The 25,091-nt window shown below is 36.5% G+C and overlaps 1 protein-coding gene and 1 non-coding gene across 2 annotated transcripts; one reads left to right on the top strand and one right to left on the bottom strand.

The window, feature by feature from the left end:
* Window positions 1-2,005: 2,005 nt before the first annotated feature.
* LOC140884832 (uncharacterized) lies at window positions 2,006-2,425 on the bottom strand. The gene has a single exon (XM_073291705.1). It carries the CDS (start codon window positions 2,423-2,425, stop codon window positions 2,006-2,008), a length of 420 nt encoding a protein of 139 aa, XP_073147806.1.
* Window positions 2,426-24,727: 22,302 nt separating this feature from the next.
* On the top strand, window positions 24,728-24,800 carry TRNAN-GUU (transfer RNA asparagine (anticodon GUU)). Its single transcript has one exon. It is a non-coding gene; the product is annotated as a tRNA-Asn (tRNA).
* The last annotated feature ends 291 nt before the right edge of the window (window positions 24,801-25,091 follow it).

Here is a 25,091-nt window from a genome sequence, read left to right as displayed (position 1 = left end):
TGGTCATTCAAAAAAGCAGTCTTGACATCCATCTTCCATATTTTATAGTCAAAATGAGCAGCAATTGAAATTAATATGTGGATGGATTTTAGCATGACTAGAGGAGAGAAAGTCTCTAAATAATCGACTCTTTCCTTTTGGGTATAACCCTTTGATACTATCCTTGCTTTGAAAGTCTCCACTTTCCCATCTACACCTCTTTTCCTCTTGTAGATCCATTACACCCTATAGGTCTAACCTTTTCCGGTGGATCTACAAGAACACAGATTGAATTGGAATACATCGACTCTATTTCTTGTTTCATTGCTTCAAGCCACCTCTCTTTGTTAGAGTCCTCCATTGCACGTTTGAATGACAATGGATCATCTTCCACCCCATCAGTAATGGAAACATTTACCTATTCCTCTTGACGATAACGGACAGGTAGTCTCATTACCATCCCACTACGTCTAGGTGGCATGACCTGACTCGAATCAGTGGAATCAGTAATGGTTTCTTTGATAAATTTTGTTGGACATTTAATGATCTCATCATTTAGTAACTCCTCGAGTATAATTTTAATTTGAGGCTTGAAGTTGGTCATGTAATCCTCTTCAAGAAAGATGAAATTATTTGAAATAATTACCTTCTTATCTTCAAGATCGTAAAACCAACCTCCTCTCGTCCCTTTGGCGTATCCAACAAACAAACACACTTTTGAACGTGGATGAAATTTTCCAGTCTTTCCTTCCAACACATGTGTTGGACACCCCATATGTGAAAATGAGATAAACTAGGTTTTCTCCCATTCCATAACTCTAGAGGCGTCTTGTGGATTGACTTAGATGGCACAGATGTATGTTGCCGTCTCTATTGCATAACCTCAAAAAGAGATTGGCAGTGATGAGTAGCTCATCATGGATCTCACCATATCACGCAAAGTACGATTTCTCCTTTCAGCAACACCACTTTGCTGTGGGGTACTAGACGCTATGAGTTGGTACAATATACCATGCTCTAGCAAATAATCTTTGAATTCAGTATCAAGATACTCGCCACCTCGATCAGATCAAAGACACTTCAAAGGTTTACCTAGTTGTCTTTCGGATTCCGCATGAAATTCTTTGAACTTTCCAAAAGTCTCGGATTTTCTATGCATAACATAAACGTATCCATATCTTGAGTAATCATCAATTAAAGTGACAAAGTACTCATAACCACCTCTAGCTTGTGTAGTCATGGGACCACATACATCACTATGTATTAGTTCTAGTGGTTCCTTGACCCTATTGCCCTTTGCTATTAAAGGTTTTTTAGTTATTTTTTCTTCTAGACAAGATTCACAAATAGGTAGAGTGCCAACATTTAGCTCTCTTAAAGGGCCATCCTTTACTAGTCTCTTCAATCTTTATAAGGAAATATGTCCTAACCTTAGGTACCATAGATATGTTTTATCTTCATTAGAAACATTTTGCCTTTTTGATTTAAGATGATCTACTTTAAACATTTCAACATTTAGCAGTGTATGTTCATTTGGTTTCAGAACATACAATCCATTTTCCATAAATGCAGTACAAATCATACGCCCACTTCTCAAAATAACAATCTTATTATTATTAAAAAAAAGGAATAAAATTGTTCATGCAAATTCGAAACGGAAATTAAGTTCCTCCAAAAACCCGGAACAAAATAAAAATTTTTCAAAACCAAATGTTTATTAACAAAACTAAGTTTAACTTCTCACACTGGTTTTGCCGAAACCACTGCCCCATTGCCAACTCTCATAGTGAAAGACCCCTCAACAAGTTCTTCATAAGAATCAAGTAGCTGTATTGAAGAACACACGTGATTAGTAGCTCCCAAATCAACTATCCATATAGTAGAAACATGAGTTACTAAGCAAGATTCTAGAACAAGTAAATCAAATTTATCTTTATTCTTCTCCTTTACGTCATCGAGATACTTAGTACAGTTTATCTTCCAATGGCCTTCAACCCCACAGTGAAAACATATTCCTTTGGGTTTTTTAATGGTTCCCTTTCCTTTCCCATTTTTTCTTCCTTTTCAAACTAGATTTGAAAGAAGATGGATTGCTTTCAGCAACATTTGCCTCATGCTTAAATTGACTAGACTGTTGTCCAAACATGGCTTGCAGATAACCCATTATCTCATAAGCACTCTCTGCATGTTCGTGCTTCATCCTAAGCACATGGTTCATTCCAGCCAACATATAGCTTTTAGCTTTATTGTTTGCTACAACCCATCGATCATATATTTCCCGTACAGTACGAGCATCATTCAAATGGGGCTCCGGAGGACACTCCTCCGTCAATAAAAACTTGAGGTTTTCAAAGACAAATGCAATTTCAATGGTACTTTTCCATTTCAAAAAGTTTTCACCAATCAACCTTTCATTTAGTAAAGCAAGAACATGACTAGTAGACATGATTGTTGGAATTAAAATATAGAGTGACATTTAATTAATCGAATGGATATCATATCATGTAAAATAATTTAGGAATTATAAATAACATGCATGCTACATTTATATTTATCCTACCAATTCCTTGGAAATTTATTCTCACAAATAATAAGCCACCTTAGGGTTGGTCAAATTAAATGATGAATAAATTGAGATTATCTCTATTAATAAAAAAAACACTAAGATATCTCATATCTTCAATTTTATTTAGGGAAAATAAGTTTTTTAGTCCAATTACTTTAACCCCTTTGGATTTTGGTCCATTAACTTTTTTGATGTGGGTTTTGATACACTAACTTTGTATTTTTAGTATTTTTTGGTCCAACTACATATGTGTCAGCTTCTGATTGGTCCACGTCATCATTTTGGACCAATCAGAAGTTGACACGTATGTCATTGGACCAAAACAACACTAAAAATACAAATTTAGTGTATCAAAACCCAAATTGGAAAAGTTAGTGAACCAAAACTAAGACATAGATAAGTTAATGGACCAAAAAACTTATTTTCCCTTTTATTTATTAATTACCGTTTAATTTAGCCTAGATGCATTTAAACTATTTATTTGCATCCATATAAGTGTGACCCACCATTTCAGATTTTAAAATTCAATCCATAACTGCTGCCTTAGGGTAGGAAAATTATGAACCGAATTAAAAAATCTTATCCTTTCGAAAATTAAGCCTTGAATTTTGATTTAAATGAAAATCTTCCTTAGGGAGGACGTCATATGCGTCACTAGGCGCCATTTAAATCTCACATTTCTTTGGTTAATAGGGGAGACCGTATGATTTATTGTCATATATCCTTCTCCCACTCATTATAATAATTAAAGTTTTTTAAACTCTAATTATTTAATTAAATCATCTCATGATTTAATTAATCAATGTCCAACCATTGGAATAACTAATGTAACATATATGTAAATAGGCATCACATCACAAACATCATAATATTTAAATCTAATTTAAACAAGATGCATGTCACAAAGTATAAAGCACATGGGTAGGGTGGGATAATGTGAAACTCATAATAATTGACAATGTAGATAGATTGTTGATTGAGGTAAAATCCATCTATTATGTTGTTGATTCTCATTAAAACTCCTTGATATGTTATGATATCGACGTGGATGTAGATATCCAAGTATGTTACCGACTACATTGTTTCCCTGTAGTTATTTACAAATAAATTAATTATTTGAACTCAATAATATATGCATACTTGTATGCATGTCAAATCATATAGTTAGAACCAACATTTTCTAATGCATATGTGAATGACATCACCTAAAGTTTATGTAAAAATTATATATGTGAAACGTGAGGTGAAATTGTATTAAAACATATATATATGTAACATATATATACATATATATTGAAGTAATTATTTATTGAATTTGATAAATGACCTTGAATAACATCATTTGTTGGTTGTTGATGGTGTTAGCATTTTCACGCTCAAATTTGATGTTAAGATGTGATAAGGTATTGGTTCCAACCGACATGTTTGTCGCACCGTAATTGTATCAATACTTAAAAGGTTAAAAATTAAATTTTTTTAGGATAAACAAACTAATGAATATAATTTTTTTAAAAGAAAAATGTGAAAACAATATTATATATTGTAAAACGTACTTACATCGTTCACTGATGTTATGAGTTGATTCTGAAATTCCTGTGTTTTGTGTAATTAAATTGTTATTTGGAATGAGTAGATGCTTGTCTCCCTCTTTGGTAAGTTGTATGACGATGGGCTAAATAATTGCTTCTTGCTTTCTCATTCATTGATCGTCGTCTATTACGTTGTGCCAATCTCCAACGTTGTTGTTGATCTGTCCAAAAATATATGGAGATTTGAAATTTCTTGTATGTCAAATAATTGAAGCAATATTTATTTTTGTATTTTAAATAAATGATATATGGTGCAATAATTTGAGAAAATTTAAAGAAATAAAATAAACAGATTAAATATAAAAATAATATTTTATTGGATATCGTACGTTCATGTGAAGTAGTATTGAAAGATCTCAAATCCATTATTCTCGTTTGATATCTTAATCAACGTCGAGCGAGATAAGATTGTCGTTGTTCTTCGGTTATAGATTGTCTTATTTTACGTTGATTCAATGACAACAATCGACGTCTTTCAACACTATAAGAGATGGAGCTAGAAATGTGTGTTTTGCATAACACAATAGATGACGAGTAAGTAACATAATAAAATAATTTTATATATTCACGTATCTTTTATTGATAAATGAAAGTCTTGTCATGTCTAAGATTGAACATAATACTAATATCTATATTGATAACAATAAAAGTTTTAGTTTTTATTAAAATGGTTAGTAGCATGAAACTGAAAGTAACTGACATGTTTTGTGCTTTCAATGTGCGACGTATTATTGACAATATTCATGGGGATATGATCTCCTGCATTCACGTGATCCATTGTTTTCAACCTTCTAGTAGTTGCAAAAACCAAGTTCCATGTAGTATGTGAAGATTGAGTTAGATATTCCGTTCATATTTTAGATATGTGTGACAATATGTTTTAAATTGAAAAATTAAATTTTAATTTCGAAATGAAAATACATTATTATAAAATTATTGAAATACATTATATTGAATTAAAAACTTATATATTTGATTGTCAAAATTATTCGTTATAATTATAAGTAAATAATAGTTTTACAATCACGTTGAAAATATTATTAAACAATTATTATATTATAAAAATAAAAATAATTAAAATAAATCATTATTTGACATGATTTTATAAGATTTTCCATGTCAAATATGTTTTACAATATATAATATCGTACTTAATGATCTAAATTTCCGTGTCAAATAATGTGTTTATTAAATATATAATAAAATAGTATTTTTGATTAAAAAAAACGTGAATTTTTCGTGGATCCACTTTGTGGACTTCAAGATATGTAAATTAATATTTATAAACATTTTGAGACAATAATATATTCATTGAGGAAATTAATAAATAATATATAAAAAATTTAGAATTATATTAAGTATATGGCAGTGAATTAAAATTCTGAATAACTATTAATAGATTAAAAATTAAATAAATATTTTGAGAGAATAATATATTCATTGAGAAAAGTAATAAATAATATATTAAAAATTTACAATTATATTAATTATATGATGGTGAAGTAAATTTTTGAGGTAATTAATAAATATTGGCAGTTTGCTAAAAATAAATAAGTAAATATTAGCAATAAAAATAATAAAACAAAAAATGCAAAATCAAAGCATGTGATTAACGTGATTCAAGAATACAATGAACATGCAAGCAATGAAATTGATTTGCAATGTGAATCAAACCTCAAACCAAAATTACACTTCCAAAATTGGAGTGCTTTTAGATGGAAAGCAAAAGACTCATCAAAAGGCATAGAAACACGGAATTAATTTTATAAATCTATATATATTTCCCATGTCAAATATTGAAAGTCGTACAGTATTCACAATCTCACAATACTGTGTCAAATACAACAAATTTGCAATTCTCGAAAGATAAAAATACAACTCAAACAATTAAACAGACCACGAATATGATACCTATTGTTGGTTTTTCGTGAATTCTTGTAGCGATCCAACCCGGATCCACTACCTAATCAGAGTTAAGAGCATAATTAAACATGCATTAAATAAATCGCTGCGGAAGACTTAAATAAAAGCAAATCGGCAGAATACAACCGGTTAAATAAATTCGATTATACAACTCAATCGAATAAATAAGCCTAAAGGGCAAAACCTACAGCTAATCCTGCTGTCTTCACTGGTCACTGGCTATTCCAAGCTCCCGGTGCTCAAACCTGCACCTACAACTGCCCCGTCGAATGGGGTGTCCAGGTATACAAAAAAGACTGGACGTGAGCTCTAAGCTCAATACGAAAGCACAGGGCAAAACATACAAATATGATGCATGCAATGATCGGGTATCCATATCGGGATAACTGTATATAACTGCTCAGTAATGGCGCCTAGGACATGAGTGATGCAACCCAGGGAGCAAAACCCTGTGCACACTGCTCATTCGTATTGGACGTGGGCCGTGCCCCCCGATGCTAGCCACCCATGACCTGTCAGTCACTGGGCCCTAGACATCAACCGTCCAAACAGAGCTGAGCGACCCTACATGGCTCATCTCAAAAGATGGACATGCACAATATGATATGCACATGCTGCATAATAATATGACACACAAATGCAACATATAAGCATATGAACCCGCTGGCTATCTTAGTCAGTACTTACGTACCTTACTACAGGCAGTCCTAGCAGTCCCAATCTAGGTTCCAAGCCTATCATCAACTCTACAATGCAAATATCCATGCATCATTCATTAAGCTCTAAAAGCCTTAACTAAGCTATTGCATACTCCTAAATAATTTAAGGAGACCATAGCTATACCTGCGTCCATCGTCAGCCCACTGATGGCGACTATCCTGCAACTAGGGGCACACCCCTGCTGCAGCTCCACAGCCTCGAGCATTGCTTCGCTACACTAGCACTACCCCGCTACTATGTCAGACACTGTCTATCTATACTAAAATATTTTCCTTACTCCAACTCTAAAATAAGAGTACCCAAAGCCCAAAATAGAGCTACTAGGCGAAGGAGAGGAACTTGGAATTGGCAAGAAATAAGTAGCTCAGACCTCATATTTATAGGCATCGATCGGAACGTCCGTTCCTGGATCGCAACGTCCGTTCCTGGATCGGAACGTCCGATCATGCCATTGGAGCTTCCGAATATATTTATCTGCCACGTGTCAAAATTGTACTGGTTGACTTTGTATAAGGGAGATCGGAACCTCCGTTCCCGATCGTTGCTTCCGTTCTCATGCGTCATGCATGACGTAGTCCCGATAGGAGCTTCTGATCTCCATCGGAGCTTCCAATCGCCAACGGAACGTCCGTTCCTTGCAACGGAGCGTCCGTTCTGCCTGGCCTACCGGATTAGTTTCTATCATTCTGAGCTCATTTCTGAAGTCCGTTAATCCAACATAAACTTCCTTAATCATGTTTTACTTAATCTAAACATGATTACATGATTAATCATTCATTAATCTCAATTTACGGATACGGATCACTACATTCTCTCCCCCTTAAAAGATTTCGTCCTCGAAATCTAGGGTAAAACCTCGAGAACGTATTAGAAACCCTCGCTTGAGTATCTGGTCGAAATAGCTTCCGACGTACTCAGACTCTTGTCGTTTTCATCTACTAGCTGCATGAATGCTAAACCACAATAACATTCTCCTAGCTGATCACCACTGCGTTACTTGATGTTAATCAATCTTCCATGATACTAGCGTATCACAGCACTGATACGTCTTTTGTCGTATCCACGATCTCACTGATCACGAGGGACATAAACACCCACTTGATCAAGATCATCATCCCAAGTAAAATCTCAAACTGACCAAGACCAAGTCATAACCTGACTGGTTTACATCATAATTCGAATCACAAATCAAATCTAATCATCTAATGATCCCCAAAAGTTCTCAGTGCTCAACACCTCTAGTTAGAAAACGTCATTCCCAACACTGTGTTGTCACAACAAGGCCCTTATTATCTTCAAGAGAATTTAGTTGACACAGGTTCCTACTACAACATAACTGCTCCACATGATCCCATAGACTGACTATCTTCCCCATGCTCCACCGAAGCAGATACTGGGAAACTCAGACCATTCAGTCTAGTACCAAACACAATTCATGTTTCTTAGTATATCTCAGCACCGTTCTATGATGAAACCATCATCACTTGCCAATAATGACGCTAAGTCATCTCCTAGTCACTTGCTTGCAAAGCTACACATAAGCTGCAATGGAAATCATTCCACCGCTGATGATCAACATCATCTCAGCCCTAGTTCATTCACCCATGAATTCAATCGATGGACATCCTCCCGATAGTTATACATACTCGCAATCACTGTGCGCTCATCAAAACTAAGGCAAGCTCCCACCAATATGCTCGACTGGGACATTCCACAGTACACAGACATATGGAAACGCTTCCTATCCCGTCTCAAAACTCGACAGTTGCAAGCTCTTGGTATAACTCAACTTGGAGTCTCTGATGATACCCTCATCGCTCGTCCTAACCTACCAAGGTTGAACACAATGACCCTGGAAACTAAATCCCAATGGTTTTTCAATAGTCAAATCGTTCCCTTGCTGGACGCATCGGCCTCAGCAATGAAAAAGACTAATTCATCATTTCCCTAGTCACTCCAGGAAAACGCGTACCCTTAAGTAACTTGTCACACAACATCCTTGATCGTCGTCCCTTGTTGAAACGCAATATCCTTGACAACAGTCTGCACAAATGTGACTTGTCGACTTGAAAGAACAAAATTGCTTCATCGCTACCTTGCGAGTCTTCGATTTCCACAACAATCTTGTTGGTCACTAAGTCGATCTACGACTGCCTCGATCATTCCAATGATCTCACGCACCACATACTGAAAACTAGTGACAGGTTCTGTCGGATCTCGAGAACTAGATCACAACCAATGTCACACCTTACAATCAGACAACTGATGTCCGTTCGAGTACACATTCTCGTTGGATCTCAAACCCAACGGTATACTTAAGACATCATCACAAAGGTATTATTCGAGGAGTTACCAATTCCTTCAATAGTCTCCTGCCAAGTTTACACTTAACTTGACCATACAAGTTAACTATAATCTTCCAGTAAATTCATCTCTGGCAAACCTAGAGACTCCAAAGCAAAACCCGCTCCGAGATTGTACTAAGTACTCATCTTTTAAGCATTAAGCGACCAAATACTATCCCAAGCATTTCTCGATCTCTACATCCCGATCGATCCTGATTGTCTCAACCAATCGAACTCGTCGATCTATGTAAGCTCACACTTGTCAGATTATACCATCACTGTCACTGACCATCTAACCTACATGGCCCGGTTAGTACTCTTGACTCGGATGTCACAAGTCTCCTATTCCAAACACTGGAATACCCAAATCTTTTTGGTTTCAACAAACCTATGCTCGATAATCGAACAATAGCTATTAGTAGCCCATTGACACAATCTCGTGCCTTGCCACCGACAGCTGTCTCGCTTACTGAACTTAATCAACCTAACTCTGACAGGATTAGCCAAAATCCACTAGTAGTCATTAGCACAAATCCTGTACCACTTACCACTACTAGCCGTTGTCTTGTTCACCCAAATCCAACATCAAGACAAACTAAGCCCAAGTTTTTCTCGCGATCTTGTCAGCCAAAATCATCTCCATCCCATGGAAAATCCTATGCCCAACTTCTGAAAACATCAGACAGTACTTAGCGCAAACATTGAATTCACTGTCCTTGCCTCGTTCATTCAGAATGAACTGCACGGCTCGTCAAGTCCAAGAATCGTTACTAAAGTATTCCAAAGATTCTCCCAATTTCTGGACACGCTCCTGATCATATCCCCTGCCAAGATTGTACAACAATTTAAGACTAAGGTAGCTTACCTCGATAACCCATCTGGACAACAACCAAGGCTTCACGGTTATAGGTCATGCTTCCCTCAAATCTCAACTAGTGCTTATACAATCCTTAGCATCTTGATATAATTCCAACACCGATGAAGTCCATCATCACGGATTAGTCCTCGCATTCGAGTCGAAGTCTTAAAACAACATCCCATCCAATATCTTGGATGATTCCTATCACAATGAAACTCTATTCGCAACTTCGATGACAACCCCTAGTCACTGCTGGTAGAATTCCGTCCTCCTACTAGATCCACACGTCTAGCAGTAACTCAAAGGTCAAAATTTATCTGCTCAAAGCATACACTCGTCAAGGAAATACCTCCAAGACTGGTTCCTCGGCAGAAAGCTTAACATATATCTTTGGCTTACCAGACGATATCGTACCATCGATATCAAACTTGATATCTAATCCAAGGTCATACAGTGTTGTGACAACTGCCAAATCCCTAGACTGAGTAGCCTCCCCACTTCCAAATCCCCTAGCACAAAGGCTCCCAGGTAACCTCTGAAGTACAAAGACTCCCAGAGTCACACTGGCATAGGGTCGTGCCCCATCACGTCTAGTCATTGTCATAGTCCACAACTCTCGGTATATACTTGACCTGGCATTTGGATGAAATCCAACATCACAAGTCTCAACCTAACAAGGTCAGACAACCTACTGTTCTAAGGAAAACAACCTAGAACAAGCCCAATGTTCTAAACCGAACAATATCCTTTATGCCTCCAGATGAGTCCACTCATCACTAGCATCATCTTAGTCCACTGACTAACTAGGTCAATCCTAGGAAAACACCTAGACTAACCGCAAGTCAATACAATCACAGTCGGTCCACTCAAATCTTATGAGCTACAATAGTTGAACACTAATCAACTAGAATCGACGCCAACTCAGCAAAAGTACGCGATAATCCACAAATTGCTGAATAAAATAATACATGTATAATTTATTTCAAGTTATGTACAATTTTTTGATTACAATCCCATGTAATACAACTACAGTATTCCGAAAATACAATGAAAAATGTACAACTCAACAACTTGAATGATACAACCAAAGTATGATGATTCTTTACAACTGAAATACTGTTTACAACTATAACAATACAGTATTTAAATCATCGTACTAGTCTTCGTTTCTTGAGCATGAAGCTTTTAATAGACACGCGCATCGATACAAGCATATTCCCGTCCAAGTCTCTTTACATGTCCTCCCGCAAAGAACTCCGGAGAAATGGCACGTGCTAGCTAACCAGCTATGCTCTGCGTCAGTGCATGTCAGTCGACCTCTTCTGCTCACGATCTACCATCAGCGTTCTTCTTGTAAACAAATCATGCTTTTGAACATGAAGTTTCCCGTGTGCCTACCGAACGCATCGATACAAGCATACCGGCAAAAATATGTTCTGCATGAGTTTAATGACAATCTCTCCAACTACGAATGGAGATTCTTCAGAGTAGCGTCATCATGGTACTGACTGTATAGATGCAAGCATTAAGTAAGTCCATACCAATCCTCTGGCATCCGATACTCGATCCAAAGCTAGGATCCTTATGAGTAGAAATTTCGAAAGCTCGGACACGATCCATCATTGCTGCCCGCATTGGCTGAATACCCATAAGCCAAATCTTCAGAAATCCTTCTGATTATGATAGTATTGGGGCAATCTAATCGCCGTATCCCCACCTCTTCCAAGGTCTCATCAATCCTATAAGGATAACCCAAAGTCTTAATACTATATCCCAAGTCTCTTGCATGCATATGTTCTGATACCAATAAATGTAGCGACCCAACACGGATCCACTACCTAATCAGAGTTAAGAGCATAATTAAATATGCATTAAATAAATCGCTGCGGAAGACTTAAATAAAAGCATACCGGCAGAATAAAAACCGGTTAAATAAATTCGATTATACAACCCAATTGAATAAATAAGCCTAAAGGGCAAAACCTAAAGCTAATCCCGCTGTCTTCACTGGTCACTAGCTACTCCAAGCTCCTGGTGCTCAAACCTGCACCTACAACTGCCCCGTCGAATGGGGTGTCCAGGTACACAAAAATGACTGGACGTGAGCTCTAAGCTCAATACAAAAGCACAGGGTAAAACATACAAATATGATGCATGCAATGATCGGGTATCCATATCGGGATAACTATATATAACCGCTCAATAATGGCGCCTAGGACATGAGTGATGCAACCCGGGGAGCAAACCCTGTGCACACAGCTCATTCCTACTGGACGTGGGCCGTGCCCCCCGTGAAAGAGTGGGTGCCCGGTTAGCCAACTTGTGGCTAAGGGCTTTTATGACTCTATGTGTAAACAATCTTTTGTTTAATATAATTTACACTTTTATAATGGCAATGACTTTATATTTTATCATATTATTATGTTGTGACATACTATACGATGTTTCGATGAAGACCTTAAATATACTAGAGTGCATGTAAGATGTGGTAGTACATTGAGATGACTATCATGAAACACGTCTTATAATCACTGTATATTCTAAACAATTCCTAGTGGATTGAGCCGTCCGCTAATAAGGATAATGATCGCTCAAGATTGAGACTAGCATTTGCGATGCCGAGTACCACGTTTCATTGGTATGGAACATAGAGATGTTCAAAGCATGCAAATGGATATTCATATGATGAATGATCGAACTACCCTATCCGAACTTTCCAAGTGGTTATCACTTATCGAGTGGATAAACTCCGCGGTTTTGGTTGTACATCATTAGTCCTTACTACTTGAAACATCATTGAGACTCTATATGCTAGTACTGTACTTTGACTTGTTTATCAACTCTATTGGGGTCATCAGGTGTCGAGATTGGGTACAATTACGACATATATAGAATTCGATGCTTTGTTGTCAAGGATTCACCACATACTTGCAAGTGTGGATATCCTATGCGATCTGAGGAGATATTAGTGTGACGAATCTCTGGCCAGAGTACATGATGTGTTTTAGGTTACTCGGTGTTTCTAGTAACACATGCGATGTCACTATTTGATCTCCAAGATGTAATGCATAGTTATCGAATCTTGAACGACTCTCGATGTACCAATGGTTGTTGATTAGATCGGGATATTTGGATGAAGGGACCGTACTGTATGCTAACCAAAATCTACTGGTTCTTGCAGGCACTATCAGTGATACCTAGGGAATCATGGGGCGATGTTGCTAGGCGTTCTTACCATGATTCGTTGGGTAATTCGAAAATTGTTGTTCCGAGTCACAAGGAGTTGTGAGCCCACGGCTAGCTGTATCCCTAAACCATTGAGGGTCACACAAGTAATGGATTACTAAACCCCGTTGAGATAGTTAAATTTAAAGAGTTAAATTTAATGAAAGAGAAGTTGAACTTCTTAACTAAAGGGAGTGAAATTTCCTAAAATGACATAGGGATGGACATTTTTGAAAATCACTTAATTCAGATTCAGAAAAATCATCTTGACTTTAAAAGATGCAGAAATGGTTTCTGTGCACATTGGTAAAATCACATTGGTTTCTCTGCTTCTTTTTGAGAAAATTCAGTCTGTGATTTTATGAAAAATTACATTCCGAATTAACAGATCAAATCTGTTTATTCTATACGATAAACATCTGATTGATTTCTAGTGAAATCAATCAGAGGGTTTATGTTTTCTGTTTGTGGACCTTATTCCGGTGATTGATCGTGGGAGACATCGGTTTTCGGGATATACAAGAAGAGCAGATTAAATTCTGTTGGAGTCCATAATCAAGCCTTTGCTTGAAGAGGTAAAAATTTAATTATGATTTTATTTTTACTTGCATAATTTAATCATAAAGTTTTGATACACATGATATGGAATCGTTTCATATAAGAAAAATAAAATTTTTAAACTTTCGCTGCACCGGGTATCAATTCTTAATTGATCTGAAACACGCTGCCCACCTCCACGTGGGCAGCCCGGTCCCACGTGGAGGAGGGGCTGCCCGGGAATGTCCCGGGCAGTGCAAAAAAATTAAAATTAATTTTTTAATTAAAATTTTAATATTTTGAAATTTTAGTTTTTGGTCCGATCGAAAATTGTTTTTGATTGGTCCACGAAGCATCGGATCAAATTGTTTGAGTTTGAAATTTTTAAAATTGATTTTTGGATAAATTTGAATTTTTGGAAAATTTATAAATTTTATCCGTTAAATTAGAATTTATAAAATCAATTATTTTGGTACAATTGATGATAAGATATGATCTTATGAATGTATTAGATAAAATATGATTTTATCTTTTAAATATGATGTCATTGCATTTATCCAATTATTTAATTATTGAATTAATTATTGGATAAAAGGATGATTGATTGCCATGACCAATGTTTTAGGTGTATGTTAGGTAATTTACATTTGGTTTTATTGTTGTTGGGTTTTATTAATGGGCTTGGTTTATAGCCCAATTTGAATTGTCATTTGTAATAAAAAGTGGGCCTGGTTTATGGCCCGTTCCCACCCCTAAATATGTATCCCCTATTTGTCATCAAAATTTATTGTAAATTTATTAGACTTAGTGGGAGACAAAGATTTGAAGACATGGTGGGCCCAACAGACAATGAAGACCGAAGAAATGTAAATTGGAAGCTCAATGTAATAGGATTGCATTGCATACTTGCATATCACCTAGGATTGGACTAAGACTCGTGATTGGCAACCACGGGTCGATTAGTTATTGGATCGATCATCCTTATATAATATATGATATTATTGATGTATGCATGTTTTGACTAAATTGTATGAATCCCGCAAGCATACAAATGTTGATTGATGAGACAAATTTTCAAAATTAAAAATCCCTCATTTTAAATATGATTTAAAATTGATATCAAGATTAATAAAAAGGAATTTAAATATTGTTTAAATATTTCTACCTTCCATCAACGATCAATGTATGAGATGCTACCCGCAGATATAGTCTGGCTAATATTATTGGGGGGCCCGTTCGTCAGAAAGCTGTACATTGGATCGACACATGTTGTAAGTTGGGTGAAACTCCCATGGGATTGGCTCATATTATTGGGGATCCACATGGCGACCGTCCATCACAACTTAATATTGATGGGTTATCTTGACATGTCATAATAAACGGCGTCATATTATTGAGCCCTTATTGGACATGAGGTAAAAACATGGGGGTTACTTTGGAAGTAATTGGGCTCTACCTTTTGAAAATTATGGTTGGCTGATATTATTCGAGACTATGATTTGTCAATTGGACTCCATGTTCCCACTAAGGAAAAAGTTTCCCGTTTTCACTAGAGGGTAGTGAAATCGTTAAAATAATGGGAGTGTAATTCATAAAATTAAAATTCGTCATATTTTATGTCTTAGTAAATTAATTAAACAATCACTGATTATTGTCTGTTTCCTTTTCAGTATTCTATTACAATGAATTCGCGCAATCCACTGTTTTTAATTCTCGAACAAAACAAACTGACTGGCGCAAACTATACGGAATGGTTCCGTAAGTTGAAAATTATTCTTAGTTCAGAAAAGGCTTTCTACGTGTTAGAGAAGCCTCCTCCAAAGGAAGCCCCGGCTAATACAAGTCCGGAAGAGTTGGCCAAACTTGATCTATGGTGGGACTATGATATCAAGGCCAAATGCTACATGCAGACTTTGATGTCTGATGAACTTTAGAGGCGATTTGAGGATGTCGTGAATGCTGCTGACATTCACAAGAACCTCAAGGAACTTTTTTGAGCTCAGTCAAGATCGAAGAGGTATGCCACCGTCAGAGAGCTCATGACGTGCCGCATGCGAGATGGGACTTCGGTCCGTGAGCATGGGGTACACATGATTGGGCTCATTGAAAAGTTGGCAACACTCGACTTGACACTAGAGCATAAACTAAGCGCGGACTTGTTACTTCTATCACTTCCTTCATCGTTTGACGGTTTTGTGATGAACTTCAACATGAACAAGATAGAGGCCACCCTTGAAGAGATGGTCAATATTCTTGTCACATATGAAGCCATACTAAAGAAGGATAAATCGGTACTCTTGGTTGGTTCCTCTTCAAAATCTAAGAAAGGGCCAAGTGGAAAGGGTAAGAAACGTTCTACCCCACCCAAGAAAATTGTACCAAATAAGAAGGGCAAGGCAAAGGCTTCGAACGGGATCAAAGATGATGCTTGTCATTACTGCAAGAAACCCGGTCATTGGAAACGTAACTGCAAGGAATACCTCGAACAGTTGCGAACTGCAAAGGGTATGTTTTACATTGAATTAAATGTTTCGCTTAATACTACTTCTTGGGTATTGGATACCGGATGTGGATCTCACATTTGCAATGATTTGCAGGTGATGACAAGAAGTCGTAAGCTTAGGAAAGTTGAGACCCAGCTAAGGCTCGGAAATGGTTCTCGAGTTGAAGCCCAAGCTATAGGAGATGCTTATTTAGTTTTGCAGAACGATTTTAAGTTATTTTTTAGAGATGTTTTATTTGTGCCAGATTTGATTAAAAACATTATTTCTATTTCTATGCTTTGATAGAGATGGTTATTCTTGCAATTTTGTGAATGAGATTTGTAATATTTACAAGAATGAATGTTTGATTGGAAATGGACAACTTGAAACGATCTATATAGCTTAAAATTAAAAGACGTTTCAATTAATTATGTTGATAAACCGGTAACAACAAATAAAAAGAAAAACGATAGTCAAAACCCGGCAAACCTTTGACATGCTAGGCTAGGTCATATTTCCTCAAGGAGGATGAACAAGCTAGTGAGAGAGGGCATGTTTGATATGTCTGATATTAACTCTCTACCTACTTGTGAGTCTTGCCTAAAGAGAAAAATGACTAAATCTCCTTTCAAAGGAAAACCTGAGCGTAGTCAAAATCTGTTGGATTTGATCCATACAGATGTTTGTGGCCCATTTAGTATTGGTACTAAATTTGGTCACACCTACTTCATTACCTTTACTGATGATTATTCTAGGTATGAGTATTTATATTTGATGAAATATAAGTCTGAAGCATTTGAAAAGTTCAAAGAATTCAAGGCTGAAGTAGAAAACAAGCTAGGTAAAAGTATTAAAGCACTTCGATCGGATCGAGGTGAAGAATACTTAAGTACCGAGTTTTTGGACTATCTAAACGAGAATGGGATTCTCTCTCAGTGGACTCCTCCTATGACACCTCAGCTGAACGGTGTTTCGGAGCGTCGCAATTGAACTTTGTTGGACATGGTTCAATTCATGATGAGCTTCACTGAGCTTCCACCTTCGTTTTGGGGCTATGCGCTTGAAACAACGGTATTGTTGTTGAACAACGTCCACACTAAAGCAGTAGATAAAACACCATACGAGTTATGGAATGGCAAAGCTCCTAAGTATTCGTACTTGAGGATTTGAGGATGTCCTGCTTACGTGAAGCGGACAGTGCGAGATAAGTTGGATAGTCGATCCACCTTATGTTATTTTGTAGGGTATCCGAAGAATTCAATCGGTTATTATTTCTATCATCCTACTGAAACAAAAGTGTTTGTTTCGAGGGATGCCACCTTCTTGGAGAAGAAGTTCTTATTGGATAAGAAAGACAAGATAATGGAACTCGAAGAAATTTGAGAAGAACCCGAAATATAAAATAACGATCCTACACCTCAAGAATCATCAAATGACACGCCTGTTGCTAGAAGATCCGAGAGGACTTCTAGACCTCCTATTAGATATGGTCTTCTTCTTGAAGGGGATCAAAGTGAACTCGACATTGGATGTGATCCAAGAAACTTCAAGGAAGCAATTTTTGATGCGGATTCAAATTTATGGCTTGAAGCTATGCAGTCAAAAATAGACTCGATGCATACAAACCAAGTTTGGTATTTAATAGATCCTCCCGATGGAATTGTTCCAATAGGGTGTAAATGGATATACAAGAGAAAACTTGGGCCTGATGAAAAGGTATTGACCTACAAGGCACGATTGGTAGCAAAAGGTTATACTCAAAGACAAGGAGTTGACTATGATGAAACCTTTTCATCAGTCGCAATGTTCAAGTCCATAGGAATCCTTATTGCCATAGCAGCTTGGTTTGACTATGAGATATGACAAATGGATGTAAAGACTGCATTTCTTAATGGAAACATTAAGGAAGAGATCTATATGATGCAGCCTGAGGGATACACATCCATGGAAAGCGAGCATAAGGTATGCAAGCTTCAGAGATCTATTTATGGTCTCAAACAAGCATCAAGAAGTTGGAACCAGAAATTTGATGAAACAATAAAGGATTTTGGTTTCATCAAAAACCCGGAGGAACCATGCGTGTACAAGAAAGTAGTTAAGAATGCGGTAACGTTTTTAATACTTTATGTTGATGACATCCTACTCATTGGGAATGATATAGGGATGATGCAGTCAACAAAGATAAGGTTGTCAGGAGATTCTCGATGAAGAACTTAGGTGAGTCATCCTATATTCTAGGAATTCAGATCTATAAAGATATATCTAAGAGAATGATAGGACTCACTCAAGCAACCTACATCGACACCATATTGAAAAGGTTTTCAATGGATGGGTCCAAGAGAGGACATCTACCTATGTGTCATGGAGTTTCTCTATCCAAGTCTATGTGTTCCAAGACTGACGAAGAGATAGAAAAGATGACACACGTGCCATATGTGTCAGCCATTGGTAGTATTATGTATGGAATTATATCTACCAGACCGGATGTGGCCTATGCTCTGAGCGTCACGAGCAGATATCAAGCCAATCCTGGTCAAATGCATTGGAAAGCCGTGAAGGATATTCTTAAGTACTTACGAAGGAATAAGAATGTATTCATGGTATATGGAGGAAGAGAATTGAAATTGGAAGGCTACACTGACTCTAGATTCCAAAGCGACATGGATGACTCGAAGTTAACCTCTGGATTTGTATTCATGCTCAATGGCGGTGCTGTCTCTTGGAAGAGTTCCAAGAAGGACACCACAGCGGATTCCACCATTGAGGCAAAATACATTGCAGCATCAGCTGCTGCTAAAGAGGCAGTTTGGATAAGGAAATTCATCCAAGAGTTGGGAGTAATTCTTGAAGCTGTTGGTCCAATCCCGGTGTACTGCGACAACACTGGTGCCGTTTCTCAGGCAAAGGAACCAAGGTCTCATCAAAGATCCAAACACGTACTGAGGAAATACCACATCATCCGGGAGATCGTGGAAGAGGAGACATAACTATCGAGAGAGTGGCCTCTACAGACAATATCGCTGATCCGCTTACTAAGCCCTTGCCATGACCATTGTTTCACAAACATCGCAAAGCAATGGGATTACGTAGTATGACTAGTTGGCTTTAGGGCAAGTGGAAGATTGAAAGAGTGGGTGCCCGGTTAGCCAACTTGTGGCTAAGGGCTTTTATGACTCTATGTGTAAACAATCTTTTGTTTAATATAATTTACACTTTTATAATGGCAATGACTTTATCTTTTATCATATTATTATGTTGTGACATACTATACGATGTTTAGATGAAGACCTTGAATATACTAGAGTGCATGTAAGATGTGGTAGTACATTGAGATGGCTATCATGAAACACGTCTTATAATCACTGTATATTTTAAACAATTCCTAGTCGATTGAGCCGTCCGCTAATAAGGATAAGGATCGCTCAAGATTGAGACTAGCATTTGCGATGCCGAGTACCACGTTTCATTGGTATGGAACATAGAGATGTGCAAAGCATGCAAATGGATATTTATATGATGAATGATCAAACTACCCTATCCGGACTTTCCAAGTGGTTATCACTTATTGAGTGGATAAAGTCCGCGGTTTTGGTTGTACACAATCATTAGGTCCTTACTACTTGAAACATTATTGAGACTCTATATGCTAGTACTATACTTTGACTCGTTTACCGACTCTATTGGGGTCATCAGGTGTCGGGATTGGGTACAGTTACGACACATATAGGATTCGATGCTTTGTTGTCAAGGATTCACCACATACTTGCGAGTATGGATATCCTATGCGATCTGAGGAGATATTAGTGCGACGAATCTCTGGCCAGAGTACATGATGTGTTTTAGGTTACTCGGTGTTCCTAGTAACACATGCGATGTCACTATTTGATCTCCAAGATGCAATGCATAGTTATCGAATCTCGAACGACTCTCGATGTACCAATGGTTGTTGATTCGATCGGGATATTTGGATGAAGGGACCGTACTGTACGCTAACCAAAATCTACTGGTTCTTGCAGGCACTATCAGTGATACCTGGGGAATCATGGGGCGATGATGCTAGGCGCTCTTACCATGATTCGTTGGGTAAGTCGGAAATTGTTGTTCCGAGTCACAAGGAGTTGTGAGCCCACGGCTAGCTGTATCCCTGAACCATTGAGGGTCACACAAGTAATGGATTACTAAACCCCGTTGAGATAGTTAAATTTAAAAAGTTAAATTTAATGAAAGAGAAGTTAGAATTCGGGAGTGGAATTTCCTAAAATGACATAGGGATGAGCATTTTTGGAAATCACTGAATTCGGATTCAGAAAAATTATCTTGACTTTAAAAGATGCAGAAATGGTTTCTGTGCACATTGATAAAATCAGTTTATCAATCGGAGTCACGATGAATTTTATATTAATTTCTATAACAACGGGCTTGACTTGTTGGGCTTAAGTTATGGATTGTGGGCCCTAAGGAGTTAGATTTCTAATACAATTATAACTTAATCTAGTCTAGAAATTATCTATAAGTAAAGGTGTAGAGTTCAAAAATTTCAAGCATTCAATATAGCAATTTTCGAAAATACACACTAAATATTTCAAGGAGAATTTTCGAAATCCTCTGCTTCTTTTTGAAAAAATTCGGTATGTGATTTAATGAAAAATTACATTTCGAATTAACAGATCAAATCTGTTTATTCTCTACGATAAACATCTGATTGATTTCTAGTGCAATCAATCAGAGGGTTTCGGTTTTCTGTTCGTGGACCTTATTTCGGTGATTGATCGTGGGAGACATCGGTTCTCGGGATATACAAGAAGAGCAGATTAAATTCTGTTGGAGTCCATAAACAAGCCTTTGCTTGAAGAGGTAAAAATTTAATTATGATTTTATTTTTACTTGCATAATTTAATCGTAAAGTTTTGATACCCATGATATGGAATCGTTCCATATAAGAAAAATAAAATTTTTAAACTTTCGCTGCACCGGGTATCAATTCTTAATTGATCTGAAACACATTTTCCAACACCCCGATGCTAGCCACCCATGACCCGTCAGTCACTGGGCCCTAGACATCAACCGTCCAAACAGGGCTGAGCAACCCTACATGGCTCATCTCAAAAGATGGACATGCACAATATGATATGCACATGCTGCATAATAATATGACACACAAATGCAACATATAAGCATGTAAACCCGCTGGCTATCTCAGTCAGTACTTACGTACCTTACTACAAGTAGTTCTAGCAGTCCCACTCTAGGTTCCAAGCCTATCATCAACTCTAAAATGCAAATATCCATGCATCATTCATTAAGCTCTAAAAGCCTTAACTAAGCTATTGTATACTCCTAAATAATTTAAAGAGACCATAGCTATACCTGCGTCCGTCGTCAGCCCACTGATGGCGTCTATCCCGCAACTAAGGGCACACCCCTGCTGCAGCTCCACAGCCTCGAGCACTGCTCCGCTACACGAGCACTACCCCACTACTATGTCAGACACTGTCTGACTATACTAAAATATTTTCCTTACTCCAACTCTAAAATAAGAGTACCCAAAACCCAAAATAGAGCTACTAGGCGAAGGAGAGGAACTTGGAATTGGCAAGAAATGAGGAGCTCGGATCTCATATTTATAGGCATCGATCGGAACGTCCGTTCCTGGATCGGAACGTCCGATCATGCCATCGGAGCTTTCGAATATCCTTATCTGCCACGTGTCAAAATTGTACTGGTTGACTTTGGATAAGGGAGATCGGAACCTCCGTTCCCGATCGTTGCTTCCGTTCCCATGCGTCATGCATGACGTAGTCCCGATCGGAGCTTCTGATCTCCATCGGAGCTTCCGATCGCCAACGGAACGTCCGTTCCTTGCAACGGAGCATCCGTTTCGCCTGGCCTACCGGACTAGTTTTGATCATTCTGAGCTCATTTCCGAAGTCCGTTAATCCAACAAGAACTTTCTTAATCACGTTTTACTTAATCTAAACATGATTACATGATTAATCATTCATTAATCGCAATTTACGAATACGGATCACTACAATTCTTAAGCTGTTTCAACGATGGGTCGAGACAGGCATCATGTGACGCCTAAAATCCAATCTACTAAATCGCTTGCATTAAATTTAATAAATATTAGGATTATTATTTTTAAATTTATTTGATTTAAATTCTTTATGTGAGTTATGTGTTTAAAAATATTTTATTATTTATTCAAATGATTTTATTTTACTAACTATTTAATTAATGTTTTTAATTGTTTAAGTTTATTTGCCAAAATGATTTTTATTATGCAATTTAATTGCTTTAATATTTTAAAGGTTTAAGCTTGCATATTTAAATGCTTTTAATTGTTTAATTTATTATTTTAAATTATTTTAATTGTTTATTTTATCTTTTAAAATAATTTTAACTGTTTAGTTTATTTGGTTAAATATTTTCGAGTGTTCAACTTATTTATTTTAAATAGTCTAAGTTTAGCGGTTAGTTATTTTAAATTATTTTAAGTTATTTTAAATGTCTAGCTTATTTATATAAACCCTTTTAATTGTCTAAATTATTTTAAAGGTTCTAGACTTGTTTATTCAAATCTTTCTTTTATTTGTCCAAATTATTTTAAAGCTTTTATTTCCACTTGTGTATTTATTTAAATTGCTTTTAAACGTTAGCCTAGTTGGTGTAAATTATTTTAATCATTCTGCTTGTTATTTAAATATTTTACTCGTTGTCGTGACATCGAAATATGAAGAGCGAACAGAAGGCGCACCCGCGCCGTTCCTAGCGCGCCCGCCCCGTTGCTGTTTGGAAAGTTTTAATTATTTCGGGCAAGTATTTTATGGGCTTTTGAGTGGGCTTTTTCATGCAATATAAAAGGGATTCTTGAACGTCAGATTTGAGGGAGCCGCCACAATAATTATACGATATATCAGAGAAGAGATTTTTGGGTTTGAACGTGAGAATTGTTTGAAGAAATCTGGAGCTTAATTGAAGACGGAGATCGATTGACCGGACACGGCATCGCATCAACGGATTTGTTTATTTTATCTTTTATTTATTTTATTTTGAATATGTTTGGATTTATGAATTATTGTTTTATTCAGAATTTTATTATGAACTAATTTGTTAGAGTCTAGATGTCGGATGAAACCTGGTGTAGACGCTTTCATGAATGTTTGATTTTATTGAATTGAATTTCTTTTAGATTAATTGTTTTTCTAGAATTGATTGTCTTTTCAATTTATTTGATCAATAATTGATTTATTATATTTATTTGAAATCTGGCACTAGGGAGAGGAGATTTTGAATAGGATATAAAATACACTGTTAATTATTTATACAGCTCGGGAGATGTATAATTTTAATAGAGCTTTTAAAAAAAACATTGTTTTTTGATAGATCACTGCAAGTAAATTCTTAATAGGGATATTGAAATTGAACTGTAGTTGATAAAAATTATTTGTTGCTCGGGAGAGGGAAATAATAAACTTAAGTTTTCTTGGCTATTAATTGACTGGAATTCATGAAGATTAATTAATTAGGATTGATTGTTATTGAAACCAGGTAAAATCTATACCTCTAGACCATTTTTCTCTGATTGATTTTAATCTAAAAGTTGTGTGCGTTCTTTTAAATCTCTTAATTATTTTATTTTTCTGCAAAATTCTCAAATATTGATTTTCGAAATAAAGTTTGGACTATTTTAATTACAAACACTGATTATTTTCATTTTACTCCCTATGTGATCGATATATGATTTTATCACTATATTAAAACTTGAAACTCGTACGCTTGCGAGTATTTTTCACAACAAGAGGTCGGATGGAACCTGATGTAGACACTTTCATGAGTTTTTTATTTTATTGAATTGAAATTTTCTAGATTAATTGTTTTTTTCTAGATTTGAATGTCTTTTCAATTATTTGATCACAAATTGAATTGTAATATTTATTTGAAATCTGGCACTCGAGAGAGGAGATTTTGAATAAGACCAATATAAATAACACTGTTAATTGTTTATATAACTCTGGAGAGTGTATAATTTTAACAGTGCTTTTGAAAAGAACATCGTTTTACATAGATCACTGCGAGTAAATTCTTAATAGGAATATTGAAATTGAATCGTAGATGATAAACATTAATTGTTGCTCGGGAGAGAGAAATAATAAACTTAAGTGTTCTTGACTATTAATTGACTGAAATTCATGAAGATAAATTAATTAGGATTGATTGTTGTTGAAATCAAGTAAAATCTAAACCTCTAGACCAATTTTTCTCTGATTGATATTCTTTGAAATTTGTGTGCGTCCTACTAAAAACTCAGTGATTATTTATTTTTCTGCAAACCTTCTGAATATTAATTTTATAGATAAAGTTTAGACTATTTTAATTACAAGCACTGAATATTTTCACTTTACTTCTTATGGGAACGATACTTGATTCATCATACACGGGCCTAAACGACGAGCAAATACTCGAACGTGAGAGCAAGGGATCACCCAACGAATGGACGAGCCTCAGTAGCTCAGTGGTAGAGCGGTCGGCTGTTAACTGACTGGTCGTAGGTTCAAATCCTACTTGGAAGCCCTTGGATAGCCATCCCCGTTGGCGAGTTGGTCAGCTCACACCCGCCCTTCGCCCAAAAAGTAAAGTATTAGGGCGATAGGCCAGTTTTTATTAAAACTTGACACTTGTACGCTTACAAACATTTTTCACAATAAGTTTTTGGCGCTGTTTCCGGAGAGTAAATTTTGATTTTGTTTAGTCTTGTTACCAATTAGTTTATGTTTTAATTTAGAGTTTTTTTATTTTATTTTACTGATTGATCTCTCTGTGTTTTTAATTGCAGTTCATGCAATGATCTCAAAGTGGAAATTC

The sequence above is a fragment of the Henckelia pumila genome, chromosome 2 (assembly GCF_033568475.1).
Source record: "Henckelia pumila isolate YLH828 chromosome 2, ASM3356847v2, whole genome shotgun sequence".
NCBI classification, from domain to species: Eukaryota; Viridiplantae; Streptophyta; class Magnoliopsida; order Lamiales; family Gesneriaceae; genus Henckelia; species Henckelia pumila.
This window is presented reverse-complemented; position numbering and strand designations above follow the sequence as displayed.